Genomic DNA, 22661 nt, shown 5'->3' on the forward strand with positions numbered 1-22661 from the left:
TGCATGAGTCAAGGAAATCACTCGGGCAAATGAGCAATGGGATGCAGAGCTGGATTTGCACGGCATCTACCACATTTGCAGATTTAGTAATCATTACTTTGGTTATCCCACTATAAATAGATGATTCTCTCCTATTTGTGGATTGACTAATTTCACTCTGGAATAACATACTCTCTCCTCTTTCTCTTGTATTCTCAAGCTATATCAGCCGCTGAACGTGATCTAACTTCACTCATAATACAATATCAGTGGACGTAGGATTCGCTTTGTGAGCATCCGAACCACTTAAACATTGTTCTTCACCCCCCCCCCCCCCCCCCCCACCAAAACCAATCAAATCAAATAATTTCATAATCACGCGTGACTTCTGAGCCTGCTCAGCATTTCAAGTACAAAATAGTTGGTGTCAAAATCAAGCATCACAAAATTCAATAAAAAAATTCAAATTTTCATAATTCTAGCACTAAATCAATAGAATATACTAAAATAAATAGAGATTCTAATAAATAAAAACCATAGAATTTTTTTTAATAGATTACAAAATTATTTAAAAGTTTATGTGTACTAAACATCCTAGTTATGTAAGATGTTCTTTGATCACTAATTAATTTTTTGTGTCAATTATTTGGAGTATTAGATTGGAGTAGAGGATGATATGAATTTTTATTAAAATTTAAGTTAAAAGCCTAACCTTTCAATTAAACTATATGGGCCGATCTTGATTGGATGATGGCCCATTTAAGCGTTAGAGTTAGAAGAAATGGGTTGAATTGACACAGCTGTGTGAATGTTGAGCAAGTGCGAGACTGTGAAGACTGAGGATGTCGTTCATGGTGTACTGATTTCGGCAGCGGGCCCAGCTAAGGTCTTTTCGGATGAAAATACAAAATTTTCAGATTCGAATTATGATAATACTGATTATGATGTGAAGAGTTTAGATATACCAGTAAGACTAAGATTTTCCTCGAAGCAACTCTAATGCTGCATATTTAAGGAATGGGAAATGTAACCTTGGTACCCGGCGGTGTTTCTGCTGTAAATCTCAACTGGGTTTGGCTGTGGCAGGGCTCGTCCTGTCACCTCAGCCTCATATAGGGTCCTGCTCTGGGTGGCGGTCTTGTGCCTGTACATTATATTTCTTTCTTCTTCTTTACGTATATCTGAATTGCTGATGCATTGCCTCTCTAATTTGAGGTCAATTTTTTTTTTTTTTTTTTCTTCGTTTGCATGTAGTTGCAAAATCAGGGAACCAGGGTTCCGTTTTTGGAGGATTAAAGGGGGCCCCTCTTATGGCATCAGTAGGTCTGTTTTACCCCTTTCCCATTTTTTCTTGAAGCACAAAATGTGTTATCTAGTACTCGTAAATGTTCTTTTATGTTGGCAATTCATGGTAATTTCCGATCTTGATTCCAAATATACATTATTCTCTTCTTTCTGCATTTTCATGTTCTTTGTTCTACACTCTCATTATGTGAAAGTTGTTAACGGTGTGTTTGTCAGGTTTTCAAACCTGCAAGGGATCACGGGTTGTACTTAGGATCTCAGGGGTGATTTGTCAGGTTTTCCAACCTGCGGGATCTTGTCGTCGTTTGGGTTTGCTTTCCTCTCTTAGTCTCTTCACTATCGAGCTGCCTCATTTGTCATAAAAGTATTTTATGACAAATGAAATTCAGAAAAAATATTTAGATATATAATCAGCACACTTGCAAAATATATTCTGCATGTATAATTATTTCACTAAAATTATATAAAAAAAAAATATACACAAATAGAAAGGTTTGCTGCTATGGATTCTCTCTAATTGGTCTCTAAATCATCCTCTATATTTCTAGAAACAAATGAATCTGTTTCTCGTGAAACAAAAACGACGGCAAAAAATTATAGCTCAAACCATATCCAATCCCCCAAAAATCAAATTCCTTTTACACATTACCAAAAGTCAAAAAGACTGAGCAGTTGCTCAATTGCTCTCAGTGAAATCTGCATCAATGGCATCACTATCAGATCCTTGGTTGATGAATTTGACAGTCTAGCTTCAGTGCCAGGCATGGTGGTTGTTAGGGACATGACCAATTGCATGACTTCTTGATTAAGGGCAGCCATGGCATCTTTCATTGCTTTGGTTGACTCTGATGCAATTGCAACCTTGAGCTCCTTAGTTTTGCCTCAACCTTCTCTTTGACGGAGCGGAACCTTGTCTGCAAGCTCCTTTAGTAATGGTGGTTCTTATATGTTTAGGACCATCTGCTGTAGCAGTGATGAAAGGCAAACTAGCAAAACAGAAAAAAAATCAGTAAGACATAAGTGCATCAGGGAGGGGCTGTCCATGTGCCCACAGAGAGAGTCATCCAACTACAAGCAACATACCTGATGGTTGTCTTGAGTCAAAGATGACAAACCGATTTTGGCTTTCTCAGCGGTCTTAGTAGCCGGTGAAGAGCTTGCTTGTCCTTCAAAAGGTCCATACCTTCGTCCCTCTTGAAGTTTGCAGCAAGCCAATCAACCATCCTCGCATTCATATGGGATAAGTAAGTCCATTCAGCACCAAAACAGACTGCAGAGGAGGAAAAGACCATATACAATGCATAAAAGCATATGAGGCAAAGATTCCAACCTTATCAAAGTCATCCCCACCAAATGGTATCTCCTGATGTAGACAGCATTTCAAACACTCCATTACCCACCGAAGCACTAGAATTCCAAAAAAAAAAAAAAAAAAAAAAAAAAAAAAAAAAAAAAAAATCCACCAAAGCTAACCAAATCCACATAAAAACATCAACTCAACCTAAAAAACGCACAATAAACTAAACACACACAAAAAAAAAAAAAAAAAAAAAAAAAAAAAAAAAAAAAAAAAAAGAAAAAAAAGAAAAAATGACCCTATTAAAAAAATTAAATTCAGCCTTAAAATCCAAAATCTACACAAAACCACCTCCCAAAAACCCCAAACATTTAACTAGAGAATTATTCATATATATATAAAACGATAATCAATCAATGTTACAAAATCTGTTAAGTTTGGAACAAGAACGAAATATATCTAAATTCATAAACTAAAATGTAGAAAAAAAAAACATGCTTTTGTCTTGAAAGAAAAAAATCAAATAACATTATACAGATACAAGAAGCTGAGAGATTTCGCTAATGGAGGCATCAAAATCCAAACCTAGAAGTGCCAACTGTTCAAGCCTTAGGCAAGAAAAAAGATAAGACATTTTCTAGGAGAGAAGACACTGAGCTCATCAATGAATCTCTTGGAATTGAATAATCAAAACTGGTGATTCAGCATGAGAATGAAACATCACCAGAAATAGCAAGAACTCCAACGCCAGACGAAAGTAGAATCTTCAAGAAATTGAAGCTATGGAATGTGTCTTGAATGCCTAAGTAAAATGTGTTTACCAGTTTGGATACCCTGCTGATAAGTTCCTGCAATTCTTGGAATAATAAACCTTTGATGTGTCAATGGAGTACCAATCAACTTCATGTTGCTGTGACTAAATGCTGTACAAACAAGGTGGACACTCCATGTCTCTCCATTTTACCCTGATAAAAAGAGTTATACAAAAAGCTTCCTCGAGGAATCTAACAAGATTAGATAGTTTGCTACTGAAATGATAAATTCAAACGATCAGGTGATCAGGTGAGGATTATAAATCCTTTTTGCAGACACTAAGATTTTCAGCTAGAGAAACTGGATCACTAAAAAAAGAAACAGATAAACAGCAGAATTTATGTGAAAAAAGAATCTGAAAGTTTTCAAATTAATCATGACATTATCGAGAAGGTGGAACTCATAACACTATTCAAATATAAGAAATGAAAACAATGCCATAAGATTACAAATACATAAACACAATAACAAATGCCATCCTTGTACTGCCTAGAAGCTGTTCCACCTTGACAAATAAACAGGATAACAAAAGGAAAGAAATAGATGCAATGTAGAATGCTATCAATGAGAGTTGACGACAATAATTTGTAAGCCAAAATTCATCTAATCATAAAAATTCTCAAAACAAGGGAAAATTCACTAAAAGTAAACCAATACATATTAATGGAGAAAATTTACGTAGTTGTGTAAATACATGCGTGTAAAAGACAATGCTTGGATCAAAAAGTCAACCTCGCTACCCTTACATAGTGAATCATGTAGATTCTGAATTGGTAAGAAAGTTTCTAAGTTTCTTTGTTTGAATCTTTTAATGTGAGGTAGAAAAAAGATGAAGACTTCTCAGGTAACAGAATTTCGCTTAACATGGAAACGCTTTTTTATTACATTATTTTGATAACTCTATCAGCCATTTTCAACAGTTAACATTGAATGATATGTGTGTCCTCAAATAAGCCAGCCCTGGTTTTTGGACATAAATTTACCCTTGTGAGGCAAATTGCTTTTGGGGAAGTGCTCTCCATCCAATATCTCGCTGGTAGAACCCTTCTGGCCAATTAATTTACTCTAAAGCCTGATAAGCTCTATCTCGTGCTTCTTCAAGATCTTTCCCCTTTGCAGTAACCCCAAGAACACGGCCTCCAGTGGCAATGAAGTTGCCACCAGAATCAAGTGCAGTTCCAGCATGGAATATCTTGACAGATGGAGTAACTTGTTTTGCTTCTTCGAGATTTCCTATCATGGTGACTTTCTCGTAGGATCCTGGGTAACCCTTGCTTGCCATTACGACCACCATGGCAGAGCCTGGGGACCAGTTTAGCGTCACACCAGTTAGCTCTCCTCTACATGCTGCAAGCAGAACTTGTACCAAATCAGACTCCAAGCGAACCATCAATACCTGTGCACCATTAATGGGGTAATAAGACATGGTTAAGAGAAATCCACATCAAATTATATCATCATTTATGCTATCCATAGCATAAACTGAACTTTCTTGGCTATAACATGCAAATGAACCCAAAAGATGGTCAGTTGCCTCCTTTCAGCACAAGACACCATAAAGTATGCAAACTAGATATTAGTATTACCCAACCACTTGCCAATCATTAAAATAGAACATAGAAAACCTATGGTACGAGAAACAATATCATGCATCTCATAGGTCGTTAGAACTCTCCTCTCGCTACCTTGCTCTTGTTACAAACCACCTACCAACCCATAGACATCAATAGATGGCATGAACAACTCCGCAAGAAATAAACTTCTATTTGAATCAATATCTAAATTATGAGCGGGATCATATTAAGAGATATATGCTGGGAAACTTTTTAACAACCTGACACTCTGGATCCCCCAAATCGCACATTGTACTCAATTAGCTTAGGTAAGCCAGACTTCTTCTCAATCATGAGCCCAGCATATAAGACACTGACAAATTTACATCCCTCTACTGACATTCCTTTCACCGTAGGGAGAATTATAGATTCCATGACCACAGACTGAAGTTCTTTGGTCAAGATTGGTGCTGGAGAGTATGCCCCCATCCCACCAGTGTTTGGCTCCGTATCACCATCACCAACTCTTTTATGGTCCTGAGCAGATTCTAGAGGTATAGCATTCTCTCCATCCACAAGGGCAAAAAAGGATGCTTCTTCCCCTTCAAGAAACTCTTCGATAACGACTCGACACCCAGCAGAACCAAAAACATTTTCAATGAGCATTGAATCAACAGCTTTGTATGCCTCCTCCAGTGTCATAGCAACAATGACTCCTTTTCCAGCAGCTAATCTATCTGCTTTAACAACAATAGGTGCCCCTTGCTCTTGAACATACTTCTTTGCAGCAGATGGCTCTGTAAATGTTTTATACTGCAGCAATAAATAAAGCATCAGTAAAGAATTTCTCCGGTGAAAGGAAGGAAAGAAGAGAGACACCATGAACTTAAAGATTTTTAGTTTGCCGACAAAAGGCAGGAAGTAGGAACAGGATGGTACATTCATGACTAGTCACAGTCACTTTCTTGATCTGATCATAATTCATAATTAACTTCCTAATCGAGACCAAAGAAAAAACACAAACCTTAGCGGTAGGAATCCTGTATTTGTCACACAAATTCTTCATGAAGTTCTTAGAACCTTCCAAAGCAGCAGCCTCTGATGAAGGGCCGAAAGTAGGAATTCCAGCTTTTACAAGATCATTGGAAAGACCTGCAACAAGAGGAGCCTCCGGTCCCACAACAACTAGTCCCACTCCCCATTTCCGGCAGAATGAAACTACAACTTCACTATCAAAAACATCAAGATCAGGAATACAAGTTGCATCCCCTGAGCTAGATATCCCCGCATTTCCAGGTGCACAAAATACAGAGTCACAAGAGCTAGATCGCTTCATACCAGAACAAAGGGCATGTTCTCTTCCCCCTCCACCAATAACTAGCACAACCACCCTCTCCTCTGCACCATTGAAAAAAAAAAAAAAAATCAAAGAATTACTCCATCCATAAATAACCAAATAACAACATCATCCATTTGAACATATTATTCTATCTTTTATCTGATTCCTATTCATCAATGAAATTACACAAAACAGGAACACAATTTGCAATTGGTTTATAGCACTACTATACTCACTGCATTGCTTATAATCTTCCATGCTTCAACCTCCAATACAAACATATATTCATCAATCATATCACGTGACCCACATGGGACCCGCAAATCCAACAATCCTAACAACAGGAGTATCAAAGGTTTGAGCACAAAATTCAAACGAATTCCTTCCCAATAATTTCAAACTGGCAAAAAGTTGATAGGAATCAACAAATTAACTCTTCTTATTGCTAAAAGGCAGTGTTACAACGCTGGCTTTATGATGTTACCAGACAAATTACAACATCAAAATGCTATCTTTTATCCATCACACATTGCATGTTACTACTAAAACATGATTTCAAACATTCATATTTCACAGCAATATCACCTTATGTGTTACCTAAACGCTTATCCAGCAACCTTACCGGGTTTATATAGGATAAAGTAGCATTTCCCATCGCCAGGAAATTATAAACTTTACAAAACAAGAACTGACCCACTTCACAAACAAAGATTATAAAACCACAGAACAACAACCCATCAATTTTAAAGATTAAAAAAGTAAAAAAAAATATATCAATACCCAGAAAAATCACGGTTCCAGAAGCTTACCATGTTTGCTGGGTGCATCAACAGCAATGGACGGCTCTGATTTCTGGGTAAGACGCGTGAGTGGGCTGAAGAACGGCCGTGATTAGAGATAGAACGATGAGTAATGAGAGGTGGGGTTTCAAAGAGAAAGAGTGTTTGCTACTGTTTGATGAAACAAAAGGGCTTAAATTTTGAAAATGAAAACTCTTGTTGTTGTGGAGGAGTTTTGGTGAAGGAGAAAGAGTGAAACTTGAACAAGCCATATTGAGTTTGAGTTGAGTTCACGGATTTTAAGGAGATTGAGAAGTGGAGAAGAGACAGAACATGGTTTTGTAAGGGTTTAGCTGTTTAGTGTTTAAAGTTTAAACATCCTAGGCTTACAAACAGAAACAGCTGATGTGGTATTACCACGTCAATTGCCACATCACCACTTTCACATCATTTAATAATTAATAATTATATTAATTAAAATGATTTATTTAACCCAAATAAAAAAAAATTAGTCAAAATACCTCCGACGGACGACGGTAACCAAACTGAAAAGAGTTGCTTTTTATATGGCTTTATTCATAAAAACAGTTTAATATACTATTTGTCTTTAAAATATAAATTAACTCTTTATTTTAATTTTAATTAATAAACTAAATTTTTATATATTTTATTTATTAATTTTTTTTCTATTAAATATCTTTCTTAACAATAAAAGTATCTTTATTAAATGTAAAAAATTTATTAGATTTAAATAAAATTTATGTTTTTTATATTTTAAAATTAATAAAAGATGCTTGATAAATAAAAATGCTGTTCCAAATAGAGGAAAGTGCTTCAAAACCATAGTCACCCACTACCCATCTCACATCCACCCGTTAACACAACAATGTCCACTCCTTCCAAATCTAAGACGAGGCAGGCCACACCGTCGTCGTCGTCGGCCATCCAAAACGGTGGTGGCCGCCTGTTCACCGACTCATCGTCTTCTCAAAACCCTTGAAAAACTCATCAAGTCAACCCCATCATCCCCTCAAATCACTGTCGATCCCGAAACCTTCAACCGCATCAACTCGGCACTCAACTCAAATTTCACCCAGTCACAAACCACATACAAGCTCCGCAGATTGCGAACCAAGTCTCTCATCAAAACCCCCCATGACCAGAAGCTCTTCAAGATTGCCCGCAAATTATGGGGCAAGCAAATCAAGCGAAAAAGCAAGAGACTTGGAGACCGGCAGTCCAGTGATAAAGAAGAACAGGAAGAAGAAAATGTGGCGTTGGTTGAAGCTGAAAGAAATGGTGAACGAGAACAGGAGCGTGAAGAAGTGGTGAATTTGGAGGATTACCCAGCACCAGTGGGTGAATTTTCCAAGTACTTGCCGTTGAATTTGGAGTGGAGAGAGGCGTTCAAGTCTTTGGGGAGAGGGAAACTGAGGGAAATGGATGAGCAGTGGAAATCGATTGGGATTGAAGAAGCCAAGATTGTGATTAAGAACACTGAGTTGGTATTTTGGGGCTTGTTTGGCTTATTATTTCCATATTTCCAATCATATTCTCTAAATAATGTTTGACACATTATTGCAGAAATATTACCCTATTTTTTTAATTATTTTTAGATCTCGTAAGGTTATTAATTTAATTAAATATCTCTTAAAAAAAAGTTTAAAAATTAGCAAAAATACCCCCATGACCCATACTTGTCAGATTTCGGTAACCACCATCAGTGGTAGTCAGAATCTATGCAACGACCTATTTACTGACCAGAAATGGCCGGAATTTCACGAATCTGGCCGTCAACAACGACAATATCTTTGGCCGTCGTTGTCATTTTGGCCTTTTCCGGTCGTCGCGGCCATATCAGGCCATAGATCTGGCCTTTTCCGGCCAGATCCACATAACGACGTGTTATGACACAGATCCGACTGGTCTATGTCGTAACGTGATTTTTCGGCCAGATTTCGACGATGGTGGCCAGAATCTGGCACTGTAATTGGTGGGGTGTTTTTGTCATTTTATATATTAGGGTGTTTAATTAAATTAGCAAACCTAAGGGTTTTTTCATAAATTTTTAAATTTTACCTCGTAATACTCTCCTATCCAACTACCTAATATTATTCCCAATATCCAAAATAATAAACCAAACGATTTTTTTTTTTAATTTGGGTTAAATAAATAATTTTAGTAGAATTAATAATTATTAAATGCTATGTGAGAAGTGGTGATATATCAATACAAAAATTCAAATTTTCATAATTCTAATACTAAATCAATAGAATAATACTTGAGTGAATAGAGACTGTAATCAATAAAACCACAAAAAAAAAAAAAAAAAAAAAAAAAAAGAAAATTTATATTGATTACAAAAATTATTTAAAAATTCTTTATTTTATGTGTACTAAACACATAGATATGTGATGCGTTCTTTGTGTTGGCGTGAGTCCCGCAATTAGCTAGTTATGGAAATCTTAGATTTAGGAATCCCTCCATTCAAGGGTCAAACATGATTGTAGGCGTAAATATTGTACAGACGTAGAATAGCTTCCTAAACTAGTTTCTTGTATCTCTATATCTTGTACTCAGTTTTATGGAATGGATATGAAAGAAAGTTACGTTTGAAATGGTACCAGAGCATGATCTTGGGTTCCCTTTTTTTTTATCAGACAAGGGTCAAGATTTTGCTCAGCTTTCATGGTTGACTCCACCGAAAACATCCTTGATAATCCAACGTCAAAAATGACGGAGGTTTTGCCAAAGGTCCAGACCTCTTCCTCTCCCACCACTGATTCCCCGATGGTTCCAATCAGTATCAAGTTGGATGGTTCCAACTATGGCTTATGGTCCCAGGTTGTTGAGATGTACATCTCAGGAAAAGACAAACTGGGATACATCAGTGGAGACTACCCCCAACCACCGGAAACCGACCCCTCCTTTCGTAAGTGGCGCACTGAGAATGCCATGGTGAAAGGCTGGTTGATCAACTCCATGGACCATTCCTTGGTCGTGAACTTTATTCGCTACCTAACGGCTAAGCAAGTATGGCATTTTGCTGCCACAACATACTTCGATGGAACTGACACCTCGCAGGTATATGAGCTTAGACGTCATGTATCTCGAATGAAACAAGCAGGAGGATCTATAGAAAAATACTATAACGATCTACAGGGCTTGTGGTGAGAGATCGATTTTCGTCGATCAAATCCAATGAAATGTGCAATTGACATAAAAAGCTACAACTCCATTTTACAGGAGGAGCGAGTATACACTTTTCTTAACGGACTAGATGATCGATTGGATCATGTTTGGAGCGATGTTCTTCGCCTGAAACCTTTCCCTTCAATTGAGCAAGCATATGCTCACGTTCGAAGTGAAGATCTCCGACAATCTGTGATGATATTGGGAGTAGAAGCAGTGGCTAGTGGTGCTATTATAGCCGTCAAAGGCTTGAAATCCGGCCAGTCACAAAAGTCTGGGTCCTCCTCACGACCCAAAGGTTATTCTGATGGGAATAAGTGCACTCATTGTGGGAGTACAAAACATATTCGGGAAACCTGTTTCAAATTACATGGCTACCCAGACTGGTGACACGAATTACAAGCCCGAAAGAAACGAGATGCTTCTACAACTGAAGATGTTCCAAGTTGAGCAGTGGTGGCCACGGCTGAATCTCAACTCTCTCTTATTCCCGTGGCTGAACCTTCTACCTCAACCTTAGATCAAGGTAATTGTGGTCAAGTTTTTTGCGGCTCAACTACTCGAAATGATGGTGCTTGGATTATCGACTCTGGAGCAACTGATCATATGACATTTGATCCAAATGACTTCTCCAACACAACTGAGCCACGTAGGACTTGCATTGCCAATGCCAATGGGGCCACTTACCCTGTCACAGGGGCTGGAACTGTGCCCCTGTCTCCCTCTCTCACTCTAGCTGACATACTTCTTGTTCCATCTCTCTCCAACAAGTTGATGTTTATGAGTCAAGTTACTGAAGAGCTTAATTGTGTTGTGTTGATATACTCTACTTTTTGTCTTCTTCAGGATGTTCTCAGCAAGGAGATTATTGGGCGTTGTACTAAGAGGGGGGACTATACTACCTTGATGACTTCAACCCAGGCAAAGCAAATTACACGCACCATCAAACCAGTAGCCATGAACGGCAGATTTGGCTATGGCATAGGCGCTTGAGGCACCCATCATTTGGCTATCTTCGGCATCTACTCCCATCTTTATTTTCCCATTTGCAGAATGTGGACTTTAAATGTGATACATGTATCAAGGCTAAAAGCCAACGACTTTCTTATCCAGTTAGCTTGAATAAAACTAATACTCCATTTGCATTGATACACTCCGATGTGTGGGGACCATCTCCGATACCTACTTCCTCTAGTCACCGTTGGTTTGTAATTTTTGTCGACGATTGTACTCGAATGACATGGTTTTATCAGCTAAAAACCAAAGACAAAGTCATCTCCATTTTTCAAGCATTTCATGCCATGGTTCAGACTCAATTCTCTTCCAAGATAAAAATTCTTCGTTCTGATAATGGTGGCGAATTCATCAACCACAGATTTCAGGCCTATTTCCAACAACATGGCCTCTTCCATGAGACCTCATGCTCTCAAACACCACAACAAAATGGTGTCGCCGAGAGGAAAAATCGGCATATTTTGGAAACATCCCGTGCCTTACTCCTTGGAGCAATGGTGTCGAGTTGCCATTAGAGGGATGTTGTGGCTACTGTCGTGTACTTCATCTAAAATTTTACACTTTAAAACTCCCTTACAAATCTTATCTACTCATAAATCCCTTCCTTCGATATTGATGCTTCCTCCTAGAATTTTCGGGTGTGTTGCTTTTGTCCACCTCCATAAGAATCAACGTACCAAACTGGACCCATGTGTCGTTCGGTGCTTATTTTTAGGATATGGTTTACATAAAAAAGGCTTCCAGTGCTATGACCCCACTACCAACTGAACCTATATCACCATGGACGTTACATTTCTTGAGTCTGAGAATTTCTATCCTTCACCGGTATCCAATTCTTCCCTTCAGGGGGAGACTCAAGTAGAAGGGATGAATTGTATGTCGAATTGAGGAATGAAGAAATCGAAGAACCTGGAAATGAAGAAGCCGAAAATGAAGAAACAAAAAATACAAAGTACCCTCAGTCCCCTCACTCCTCAATACCGGAAGACCCTCCTCCTCCTGAGAATGTTCTTGAGGTAAGTACTCCTGCTGAATGTAAAACCCCTCCCTAGCCAAGTATTTCCTAAGTGTCCCTTGGCCATTGAGAACCTAGAAAACGCACGCCTAGGAAAGAAGTTTATTTTAAAATCCTATTTAAAGAATAAACTTGTATTTTAAAAAAAAATATATCTATTTTTATTTTAATTTAATTTCTAAACTATAATAAGTTCATTGTATAAGTAAAAATATAGTTTCCATTCTTGGAGTACATTATAAAATCCATAGTAGTACTTACGAGAACATACACGCTTTTACAAAATTTACTAGCAATTTGATTTCCTTTATTAACACAAACATATATACTCCATAATAACATGGACATATTTACTGCACTATGAGATATAAACATAATTACTACACTAAATACTAGCAAAACCATTCAATAGTCATAATTAAAACATCCCTTCATGCTCATAGCGTCCCTCGGAATCCTCTCCCAGCTTCATGCCTTAATCCTTACCTGCAAAACATTTTAAAACATTTCGTGGGGTGAGCGCTAATCGCTCAGTAAGGAATATGGCCATTTATAAACTATTAAGGTTCATTATACAAGATTTTACAAGTATATTACTTAGGACCTTACCTACCTACAAAATATGACCTTCATTCTTTAACATAACAAGTTCATAAAACATATCATACACTTTGGACTTTTCTCATAAACATAAGTCATAACATAATCATACATAATATAACATAGAACATATATGACTTATGAAATATTCATGTACATGGCATGCTTATTTCTTTTGTCTTTATACTTGATGGTTTCATTAGTCTTTGTTATCCGATCGGATTCATTTAAACCATTACCTTGTTCTTGGTCGTCACCTCAAAGGACTCATGGTTTCCATAAGAATTCCATTCCTCTGATCTTGGTTTATACCTCAAGAGACTCATGGAATTCATTCTTTAACATTTCATAAATTTTTCATAAGACAACTAAATAAGCTATATGCATTACCATTATGAATGCAAACATATGGACTAACATATTCCATGCTCAATCATACTATATTCTCCTACTAAACTTCTTAACTTAATTCATTCAATTTCTCATACAATACAAGGAATTTCAGTAGTAAGATTATTCAGGGGTTTATTAGAATTAGAAACAAATGGGAATTTCCATTAAGAAGGTGGATGCCATACAGTTCGTTACTTTCAAGCAATTTTTCCATTATCTTCTAATTCGAATTTATTTTTGGCTAAAACATAAACGTTTTAGGTCTGTTTCTCAAATTTTTAACACTTCAAGAATCAACTCAATCAGACTTCTATAACTTCAGTTATGACTGATTCAGTGAAGCATGTACAGTATAAGTCTCAAAAAGCCAAATCCGAATTCTATTCATTTTAACCATGTCACCTTCATTTGCACATTCATATCATTTGCCATATCATTCTTAGTATAAAAGGCCATAAAAACCTCCCTTTTTACAGAACCAAAAAGTGCCAAAACATCGTCCAACTACAAATCTCTTAATTGGCATAATCATCCTCCACATGCACACATACACCAATCAACACACCCATTTAAACAATCCATAACCAAAACATAGCATCACACTCATATTAACATAAATAAATGTAAGTTTCATAAACCCTAGGTGTTATCAATTGTAGTCATAAGGGAGATTTTTTCCTTACCTTAGTATTCAAAGCACAAAGGTACTCCTCCTTGGCTCCAAAGTTTCACCTTTCTACCTTACACACATAACCACTTATGAATTTCTCTTTTAACTAAAAGATCAGAACAACTAGGGTTTTGAAACTCACCTTAAGCTCTGAAATTGAAGTTCTTTAAGTGTGGATAGTGATGTCCTTTGAAAATCAACTTGAAATCCTATGAAAATTTGAGAATAAAATGCTTGGATTAGTGGCTTTTATGGTGGATTTGAGAGATGAAGAAGAAGATTATATGTTTGGGGTGTACAAGGCCAACTCCTCTCCCTTTAAACCTTGTAAATATTTATTCCATTGTTGCTCTAATGTGATTGGTCAATAAAAGTTAGATATAAGAGTCATTTGACATAAATTTTTCATATAAGGGCGTTCTGGTCATTTCTACCACAACATAAAGATTAGCACTCATTTAATGCCATTTGACTTCTTTAAAACACTTAACAATTAAGAAATCCCATTAGGTAAATGACTAACTTACCCTTGGTGCACTTTTATAGATACTTATTACATATGGATTTGTATGAAAAGACCATTATACATTTGGTTACCGTTTACGTCATTTAACCATATCAATCAACTTTATGACCATTCTACCCTCATTTCTCTTCAATGACATCACCCCTTATACTTTATAATGGCCACATCTCGAAATACATGTAAATTGACCATTTTACCCATCCATTCAAAAAAAAAAAAAAAATTACTTGAAAGGTAAATTTCATACCTTAAGGCATCGGAATAATAACACGGGGTTTACACTGAACCTTTACATGCTAATATTTTGGATTCCTTTACTGGTTATGTGTTGCCTTTTAGACACAATCGTGGGAAACCACCGAACAGATACAGCCCAGATGAAGAAGAAAGGAAGTCCAAGTACCCAATTATGTATCTACTCAAGGTCTGTCCACGCCGCTCAAGACTTTCACTCAAACACTATCCGCCTGCCATATTCCCAGTAGTGTTGAAGAGGCGTTATCTAATCCAAAGTGGGCGCAAGCAATGCAAGAAGAACTAGAAGCCTTAAAGAAAAATAATACCTGGAAGTTGGTCCCATTATCGAAAGGAAAAAAAATAGTGGGATGCAAATGGGTGTTCTCTATAAAATACAAGACTGATGGATCAATTGACCGATACAAGGAGAGAGTTGTGGCAAAGGGTTTTACCCAAACATATGGCATAGACTACTCAGAAACCTTCTCACCAGTAGCTAAACTGAATACTGTTAGAGTCTTACTATCTCTTGCAACAAATTTGGACTGGCCACTACATCAACTAAACGTGAAGAATGCTTTCCTTCACGGCAACCTTGACGAGGAGGTATACATGGATATTCTGCCAGGATATACAGGATCGGCTGGGAACAAAATTGTTTGTAAATTGGAGAGGGCATTGTATGGACTAAAACAGTCACCGCGAGCATGGTTGGCCGACTTAGTTCAGCTATGAGGAAGTATGGCTATCGCCAAAGTAACTCTGACCATACTCTCTTCCTGAAACATCGACAAAGCAAGGTGACATCATTAATAGTCTATGTGGATGATATGATAATTACGAGGGATGACGCTAATGAGATCTTGAGGGTACAAGAGCAATTATCTACTGAATTTGAAATGAAGAACTTGGGAGGGCTTAAGTATTTTCTGGGAGTAGAGGTGGCGAGGTCAAGAAAAGGCATATTCCTCTCTCAACGGAAATACGTACTAGACTTATTGAAGAAAATGGGATTGCTAGAGTGTAAACTTGTGGATACGCCGATTGTGCAGAACCATAGGCTTGGAGAATATTCGGACTAGGTGCCAGCCGATAAGGGGAGGTATCAAAGGCTAGTAGGGAAGCTCATTTACTTATCTCACACTCGTCCAGACATTGCTTACACTGTAAGTGTGGTAAGCCAATTTATGCATAATCCGAGTGAAGACCATATGGGTGCCGTAATTCAAATTTTCCGCTATCTAAAGTCATCACCAAGAAGAGGACTAATGTTCTCCAAGAATGCTCATCTGAATATTGAAGGGTACACGGATGCAGACTGGACTGGGAATATCTTGGATAGAAAGTCTACTTTAGGCTACTTTACATTTGTGGGAGGAAACTTAGTTACATGGAGGAGTAAAAATTAGAAGGTGGTAGCATTATCCAGCATTGAAGTTGAGTTCTGAGGCATGGCGAAAGGATTATGTGAGCTTCTTTGGCTTAGAGGTTTGCTAACAGAGGTTGGTTTTCCTCCTGACTCTGCAATGAATTTATTCTGTGATAACAAAGCTGCCATTGACATATCTCACAACTCAATTCAACACGACCGCACCAAGCACATGGAGATAGATCGACATTTCATCAAACAGAATCTGGAAGAGAAGATCATTCAGTTCCCTTTCGTTAAATCTGNAATATAGATGATACGGATGAGGGAGGTCCTAGTCAACCCCAAAATTAGTTGTTTTGTAAATTGTAAATTGTAATTTGTAAATTAATTGTCAATTATTGCACTCTTTCCTTACCAAGTTTTTGTCCCATTGAGTTTTTCTTGGTGAGGTTTTTAACGAGGCAATAATTATTGTAATTTCTTATTTTATTTTTTAATAAATGAATAAATTTAATTTTTCTTATATTACAATTTTAATATATTAAAATTGAATTAATATTTGGAATGTTAACAAAAAAAAAAAATTTAAGTTAACTAAAAACAATTACATTAATTCATTTATAAATTGTTAATTATTCATTTGAAAAGTTAATTAAACATTTAAACTTAAACAAAACAAAACAAAACAAAATAAAAAATTCAAAAAGGGGGTTAACTTGGCCCGACCCGCGGCCTAACCCGATGGGTTAGGGTTGGCGAGCCGGGTTGGGTTAGCCAATTTCCCATAATTGGCGGGCCTAACTCGGCCTGCCAATGTTAGCAGGCGGGTCAAGACCGACCCGCCACTTTGCGTAACCAGTCGCGGGCCGGGTCCGGTCGAGCCGGGCGGGTCGCTTTTCCACCTCTAGTAAAACCTCTCTATAGCGATACTCTATATATGAATAAACTCTACATAGTCATAAAAAATTCTAGTCTCAATTTGGGATAGCTACAAATAAGAATAAACTCTACATTGTAATAAGTTATAATTTTTTGAATTCCCGCCTTAAGGAAAGTTGCCTCTACATAGTAATAATTATCTGTATATTACAAAAAAAAATATGTTATGTAAAATTAAAGATTTAAAATGAAATAAAATATTTATTTATAATTGTTTGGGACAATGATTTATGCTTTAGAATTGTTATCACATCTTTTACCTTACTAGTACGTACTAGCTCGTTAGTATGGACACCTTCTTGTTGAAGCCAAAATATTTTCAGTTTCTCAAGCATGTTTAGAGCTTCATGGCACATGACTTTTTGTATTTCCGTACTATTATCCTTATTTATTTCATTTATCTTCTTGTCCAAATTGCAACAATGATTTCTCCTTTGGTTAAAGCATACACGATTTATTGCTCATTTGGATAATCGAAGAATACATTAATATCCATTCGATTGGTGTAATGAAGTTGTCAAATATGATCACTTAATTCTGTAGTGACTCTTTTATTCTCCTCATCCACTTCATTTGTAACTTACAATTCATTGACATTAGTGGTCCTAATTTTACAGCACTTAAACCATTGACAATTGTTTGTGGCTTCACATCAATTAACCATGCATCAACTGCATTTACAGTTCCATCAATGACACTTATTTTTCCTGGTTCTAAGAAACGATCTTTTATCATTTTCAAAAGTAGACAATTGAAGCGCTGAATTGAAATCCTAATATTACTAAAATATAAATTGAAATCTTAATACTGTACTACTAAAACATGAATTATAAAATAAGAAATTAAAACTATAATTTTTGTAATTACACCTCCATTAAGTTATAACCTCCTTATAGTAATAAAATTAGTTTGTCCCACTATTATGACTATAAAGAGGTTTGACTGTATACTCTTTATTATTTAAATATAAATTAAAAAGTGAGTTTAACTTTCTACATTTAGAGAGTCAAATTTCACTTTTTATCATAATTTTAAATAATAAATTACAAGTTTCTATACATTTTATTTATGATTTATCTTTCATATTAAGTTTATTTCTTGAAAAAATATATTCTCTCTCCTAAAATTTAAAGAGTCTACTGGATTTAAATAAAAAATTTATTCTTTATATTTAAAAATCAATGAAGATACTCTTTATTTATATGAAAAAATAAAGAACACCTAGAGATGCTCTTATAAAAATTATTGGGACAAGATTTGTTTATCAATGCTCAATGGTTAAATTAGAGTGTTTTTATTTACTCATTCGTTGAAGGAAAAACTAGAATAATTTTTAGCAATTATACAATATTTTCCGTATAATTTGATGTGACAAAGTATAATTGGTTTTTTAATTTAAAAATAAACTTTTACTCAATCATCTTTTGCCACATATAAGAAATATTGTATAAAAATATTATATGTGTAGTATTACTCAAATTTTTGTATTTTAATTATTACTTCATCAAGTATTATTTTAAACTATTTATATTGTTCTTCTTTAAAATAAATAAAATTATTTTGGAATAGACTATTTACACCCGGTCTCAACCTCTATTTTCTAAATATATCAATACAAAAATTTCAAATTTTCATAATTCTAACACTAAATCAATAGAATAATACTTGAGTGAATAGAGATTGTAATCAATAAAACCACCAAAAAAAAAAAAAAATCATATTGATTACAAAATTATTTTAAAAATCATTATTTTATGTGTAATAAACAACATTGATATGTAATACGTTCTTTGATCCACCTAATTAATTTTTTATGTCCATTATTTGGGGTATTAGATTAGAGTAGATGGATGATTATGAGTTTTAAGTAAAATTCAAGTTAAACCGCCTAACCTTTCAATTAAACTATTTTGGGCCGATCTTGATTGGGCTGATGGCCCATTTAAGCATTAGAATTAGAGGAAAGGGGACACAATCACACAACTGTGTGCATGTTGACTTGTTGAGCAAGTGCGAGACTGTGAAGACTGAAGATGTCGTTCACTTGTGGACTGATTTCGGCAGCAGCCCCGGCTAAGATCTTTTCGGGTGAAAGTACCAAATTCTCATATTCGAATAATGATAATACTTATTATAATGTGAAGAGTTTAGATATACCAGTAATGAGTTTCTCTCGAAGCATCTCTAATGCTGCATATTTAAGGAATGGGAAACGTAATTTTGGTACCCGGAGGCGTTTCTGCTGTAAATCTCAACTGGGTGTGGCTGTAGCAGAGCTCGCTCCTATCACCTCAGCCTCATATGGGGTCCTGCTTTTGGGGGGCGGTCTCTTTGCCTGTACATTATACTTTCTTTCTTTCTTTTACGTATATCCTGAATTGCTATACATTGCCTCTCTAAGTTAAGGTCAAATTATTATTATTATTATTTTTTATTTTTTTAACTTTTGCATGTAGTCGCAAAATCAGGGAGCAAGGGTTCCCTTTTTGGAGGATTAACGGGGGCTGCTCTCATGGCATCAGTAAGTTTGTTTTACCTCTTTCCCATTTTTTCTTTAAGCACAAAATGTTGTTATCTAATCCTCGTAAATGTTCTTTTATGTTAAGTTTGTTTTACCTCTTTCCCACTTTTTCTTAAGCACAAAATGTTGTTATCTAATCCTCGTAAATGTTCTTTTATGTTGGCAATTTCATTGTCATTTCTGATCTTGATTGCAAATATACAATGTTCTCTACTTTTCCGCATTTTGATGTTCTTCGTCCTCCACCTCTCATTATGTGATAAGTTCTTAGTGAATTTTAATATTTTATAATTTCTATTAATTTTTATCCATTGGCTTTGTCCCTTAATTTACCACCCTCACAATCACTAAGAGAAGGCTAATTTCTTGTTCTCTTGTTTCTAACATGGTACTAGAGTTGACTCGGTCCTCCTTAATGCCTTTTGCTCTTGTGTGAAGTTCTTATGACATCCATTTTTATTTATGCTGACTTTACAGTATTGGTCCAAAGTCATTTTTAATTGTACCTCCAATTTGTTGATGTGATGTCACTGTATTTGTGTTTTAGCTTTGTTGGATACTATCTTGAGAAAGCTTTTACTCGAATTTTTAGTTATAATTTTTTCTACCCATTGATCAAACCTATATAAATTCTGTGGAGCATGCTGCATCCATAATGGACAGAGGCAAGAGCTATGCAATTATTGGTATGTAATTTGGGTTACGACATTTCTATATCTTAGTGTCTTCGCTTAGCATTAAGCACCAAAAACACCTATTTGGACATCCTGCGTCACTGGTATAGGATTTAATACAGTATAATAGGAACCCTGAGTACTACTCTATATACTATGACATATGACCAGTGTGGAGTTTGCCCAACTGGGAGCAGAGCAAGTTCAGTGACTTGCAATAAGCAAACATTTGCTGTGACATTACGAGGCTTTCCTATAAGTTGAAAGATTTCCCTGGTTATTCTATACATAGTGTATGGCCTCTTTCAAGGTGAAGTCCTCTCATCCTTTGCATGAATCTTCTGCACACATTTGGTCTCCCTCTTATCCTCATAAATGGTAATTCTCTCCATCTTTCTTTCTCTCCACACAATGGGTCTTTGACATCCTCTTAACTCTATATATTCTTTGTACTGTCTGTTCAACTGCCATACTCTATCAGTGAATATTGCACCTTCATCTCTGCCATGTCATTTGTCTAGTCAATACAAACTTACCACCCGCATAAAGAATCCTCTAAAAGGCATTAAAGAAACAGTGTTCATTTAGTTAATGTTGACCTCAAATAAGTTATCTGAATTTGCTATATTATGATGATGTGATGGGGATGTTGATACACAAGTTGAGTAAACATAAAACTGAACAGATAATCAAAAGCAGGACAACAGATAAAGATTTTTGAAGTTTTTTTTACGGCATTTTGTGGTTCCCTAATTTTTCATGGTAGTCTATGAACCAGTTGAGTCAGCACATGGCAATTAGGATGAAGACAATAATATGATAAATAAAAAAGAAGAATTGAATTTACTGATATTGATGTACTTCGTATTTTCATTTGTTGCATTTGTATCTTTTAAGATTCTCTTGGTTCTAAATGCTGTTAGAGTATAAAATAGTGAAACTGCAAACCTAATGTCTTTTGAAAACATTGTTTATGAACAAGATTTTCCTGCAGAAATTCAAATTTTTAATGCCAAAGATTTGATTCTACCATGTAGGCTTATTTTCTTATGCAATCACCAGAGACAAAAGCAATAGGTGATGCCCTTGGGTTTGGATCTGCCTTCCTCTTTGCTTCTGTATTTGGTATGTGTTTTCCATGCTCTTGTTAATGCTTTGCTCCATGTATAAAAATTGCAAGTTTTATGGTATTTTATGGGAACTTCTTATGCTGGTTCTTATTAATGCGAGACTCGAAACTTGAAGCCACATTTTTTTCCTTATTCTGTGTGTTACTGTTCTAGGTATACGATTGGCAGCTAGTCGAAAACTAATTCCTGCCGGACTTTTGCTTGGTCTTTCCATCTGTTCATTGGCTGTGTTTATCATTGCTTATCTGCAAGATAGGATATAACCGTCTACATTTGGTGACAGTATTGCTGCAAATTTGAATTACTTTATGTTAATGTTGGTAGTTGTGACAGTGATTTATTTGTCCTTAGTATATAACCGAACTAGAAACTGACCTTCTCAACTTCATCACTTGCCTGTTGGAGTATTCTTTTCCGCAATTTTAATGTAAGTTTAATCACGGTAGGTTGGGCAATTTATCAGATGACGAGCCATCATAATGTAAAGTGTAAACTATTGTAATATACTGTAAGATTATTAAAATTTGATATTGCTCTAACCCTTGTGGTGGTGCAAACACAATGTATGATTATCCAATAAAATTTTATTATCTATGTATTTATTTCAAAATTAATCAATTATTTTAATAGTTGGAAGAAAGATAAAATTAATACAACAGTAGGGAGATGTCATTGGATGGACATACAAATGTCGTGGTATACCTGATTAATCTAAGACTTATTTTGTGAAAAAAAAAAACTAAAATTTTAGAAAATATATAAATATAAAATTTAATTTAATAATTTTTTTAAAAAAAAAAAAAAAAAGTATATACCCCTCGTAAGACTTTCAACCTGTCCTCAAAGTCAACAACCAAATCATGTGTTTTAAAGATTATTCCTCAAAAGTCAAATGAGATGATCCATATTAGTAAAAAGATAGCAAGCACTAGATTCTAAGCCATTTAAATTTGCGGGAAAACCTCTCAAACACTGTGGCCACATTTGGAGAAGATGATGGAAGGTTCCGGTGACTACTGTTGGTATTGGTTAGTGCTTTATGAATTATGAGTTGCGCGCATTTTCCATAAAGATGATGATATCCCATCTTAAGTGCTTTCAAAAGAGAACGAAAAGGAAATACTGGGACCTTCTTTTAGCCAATCAAATTGCGGATTGGCGGAGTATTATCTACTCAACAAACACGTTCCAAAATTAAAGTTTAATTTCATGAAAGCTAATTGCTTCCAAGAATAGTCAAACCAACCGCATTACAATTTACACATGCAATCATTATATATAGATTCCCCCAAAATGAATGGTGCAGGGAAGTT

General features: G+C 35.8%; 1 protein-coding gene and 1 pseudogene across 1 annotated transcript; one reads left to right on the forward strand and one right to left on the reverse strand.

The window, feature by feature from the left end:
• Positions 1–4028: 4028 nt before the first annotated feature.
• Positions 4029–7473, reverse strand: LOC116133156 (annotated as a pseudogene).
• Positions 7474–19015: 11542 nt separating this feature from the next.
• Positions 19016–21807, forward strand: LOC116133154 (protein FATTY ACID EXPORT 4, chloroplastic-like). The gene is made up of 5 exons (XM_031418828.1): positions 19016–19095; positions 19174–19360; positions 19480–19544; positions 21256–21343; positions 21502–21807. The coding sequence occupies exons 1-5, from the start codon at positions 19057–19059 to the stop codon at positions 21609–21611; spliced, it is 489 nt and encodes a 162-aa protein (XP_031274688.1). The 5' UTR covers positions 19016–19056; the 3' UTR covers positions 21612–21807.
• Positions 21808–22661: the final 854 nt, after the last annotated feature.

The sequence above is a fragment of the Pistacia vera genome, unplaced genomic scaffold (assembly GCF_008641045.1).
Source record: "Pistacia vera cultivar Batoury unplaced genomic scaffold, PisVer_v2 Contig266, whole genome shotgun sequence".
Classification (NCBI taxonomy): domain Eukaryota; kingdom Viridiplantae; phylum Streptophyta; class Magnoliopsida; order Sapindales; family Anacardiaceae; genus Pistacia; species Pistacia vera.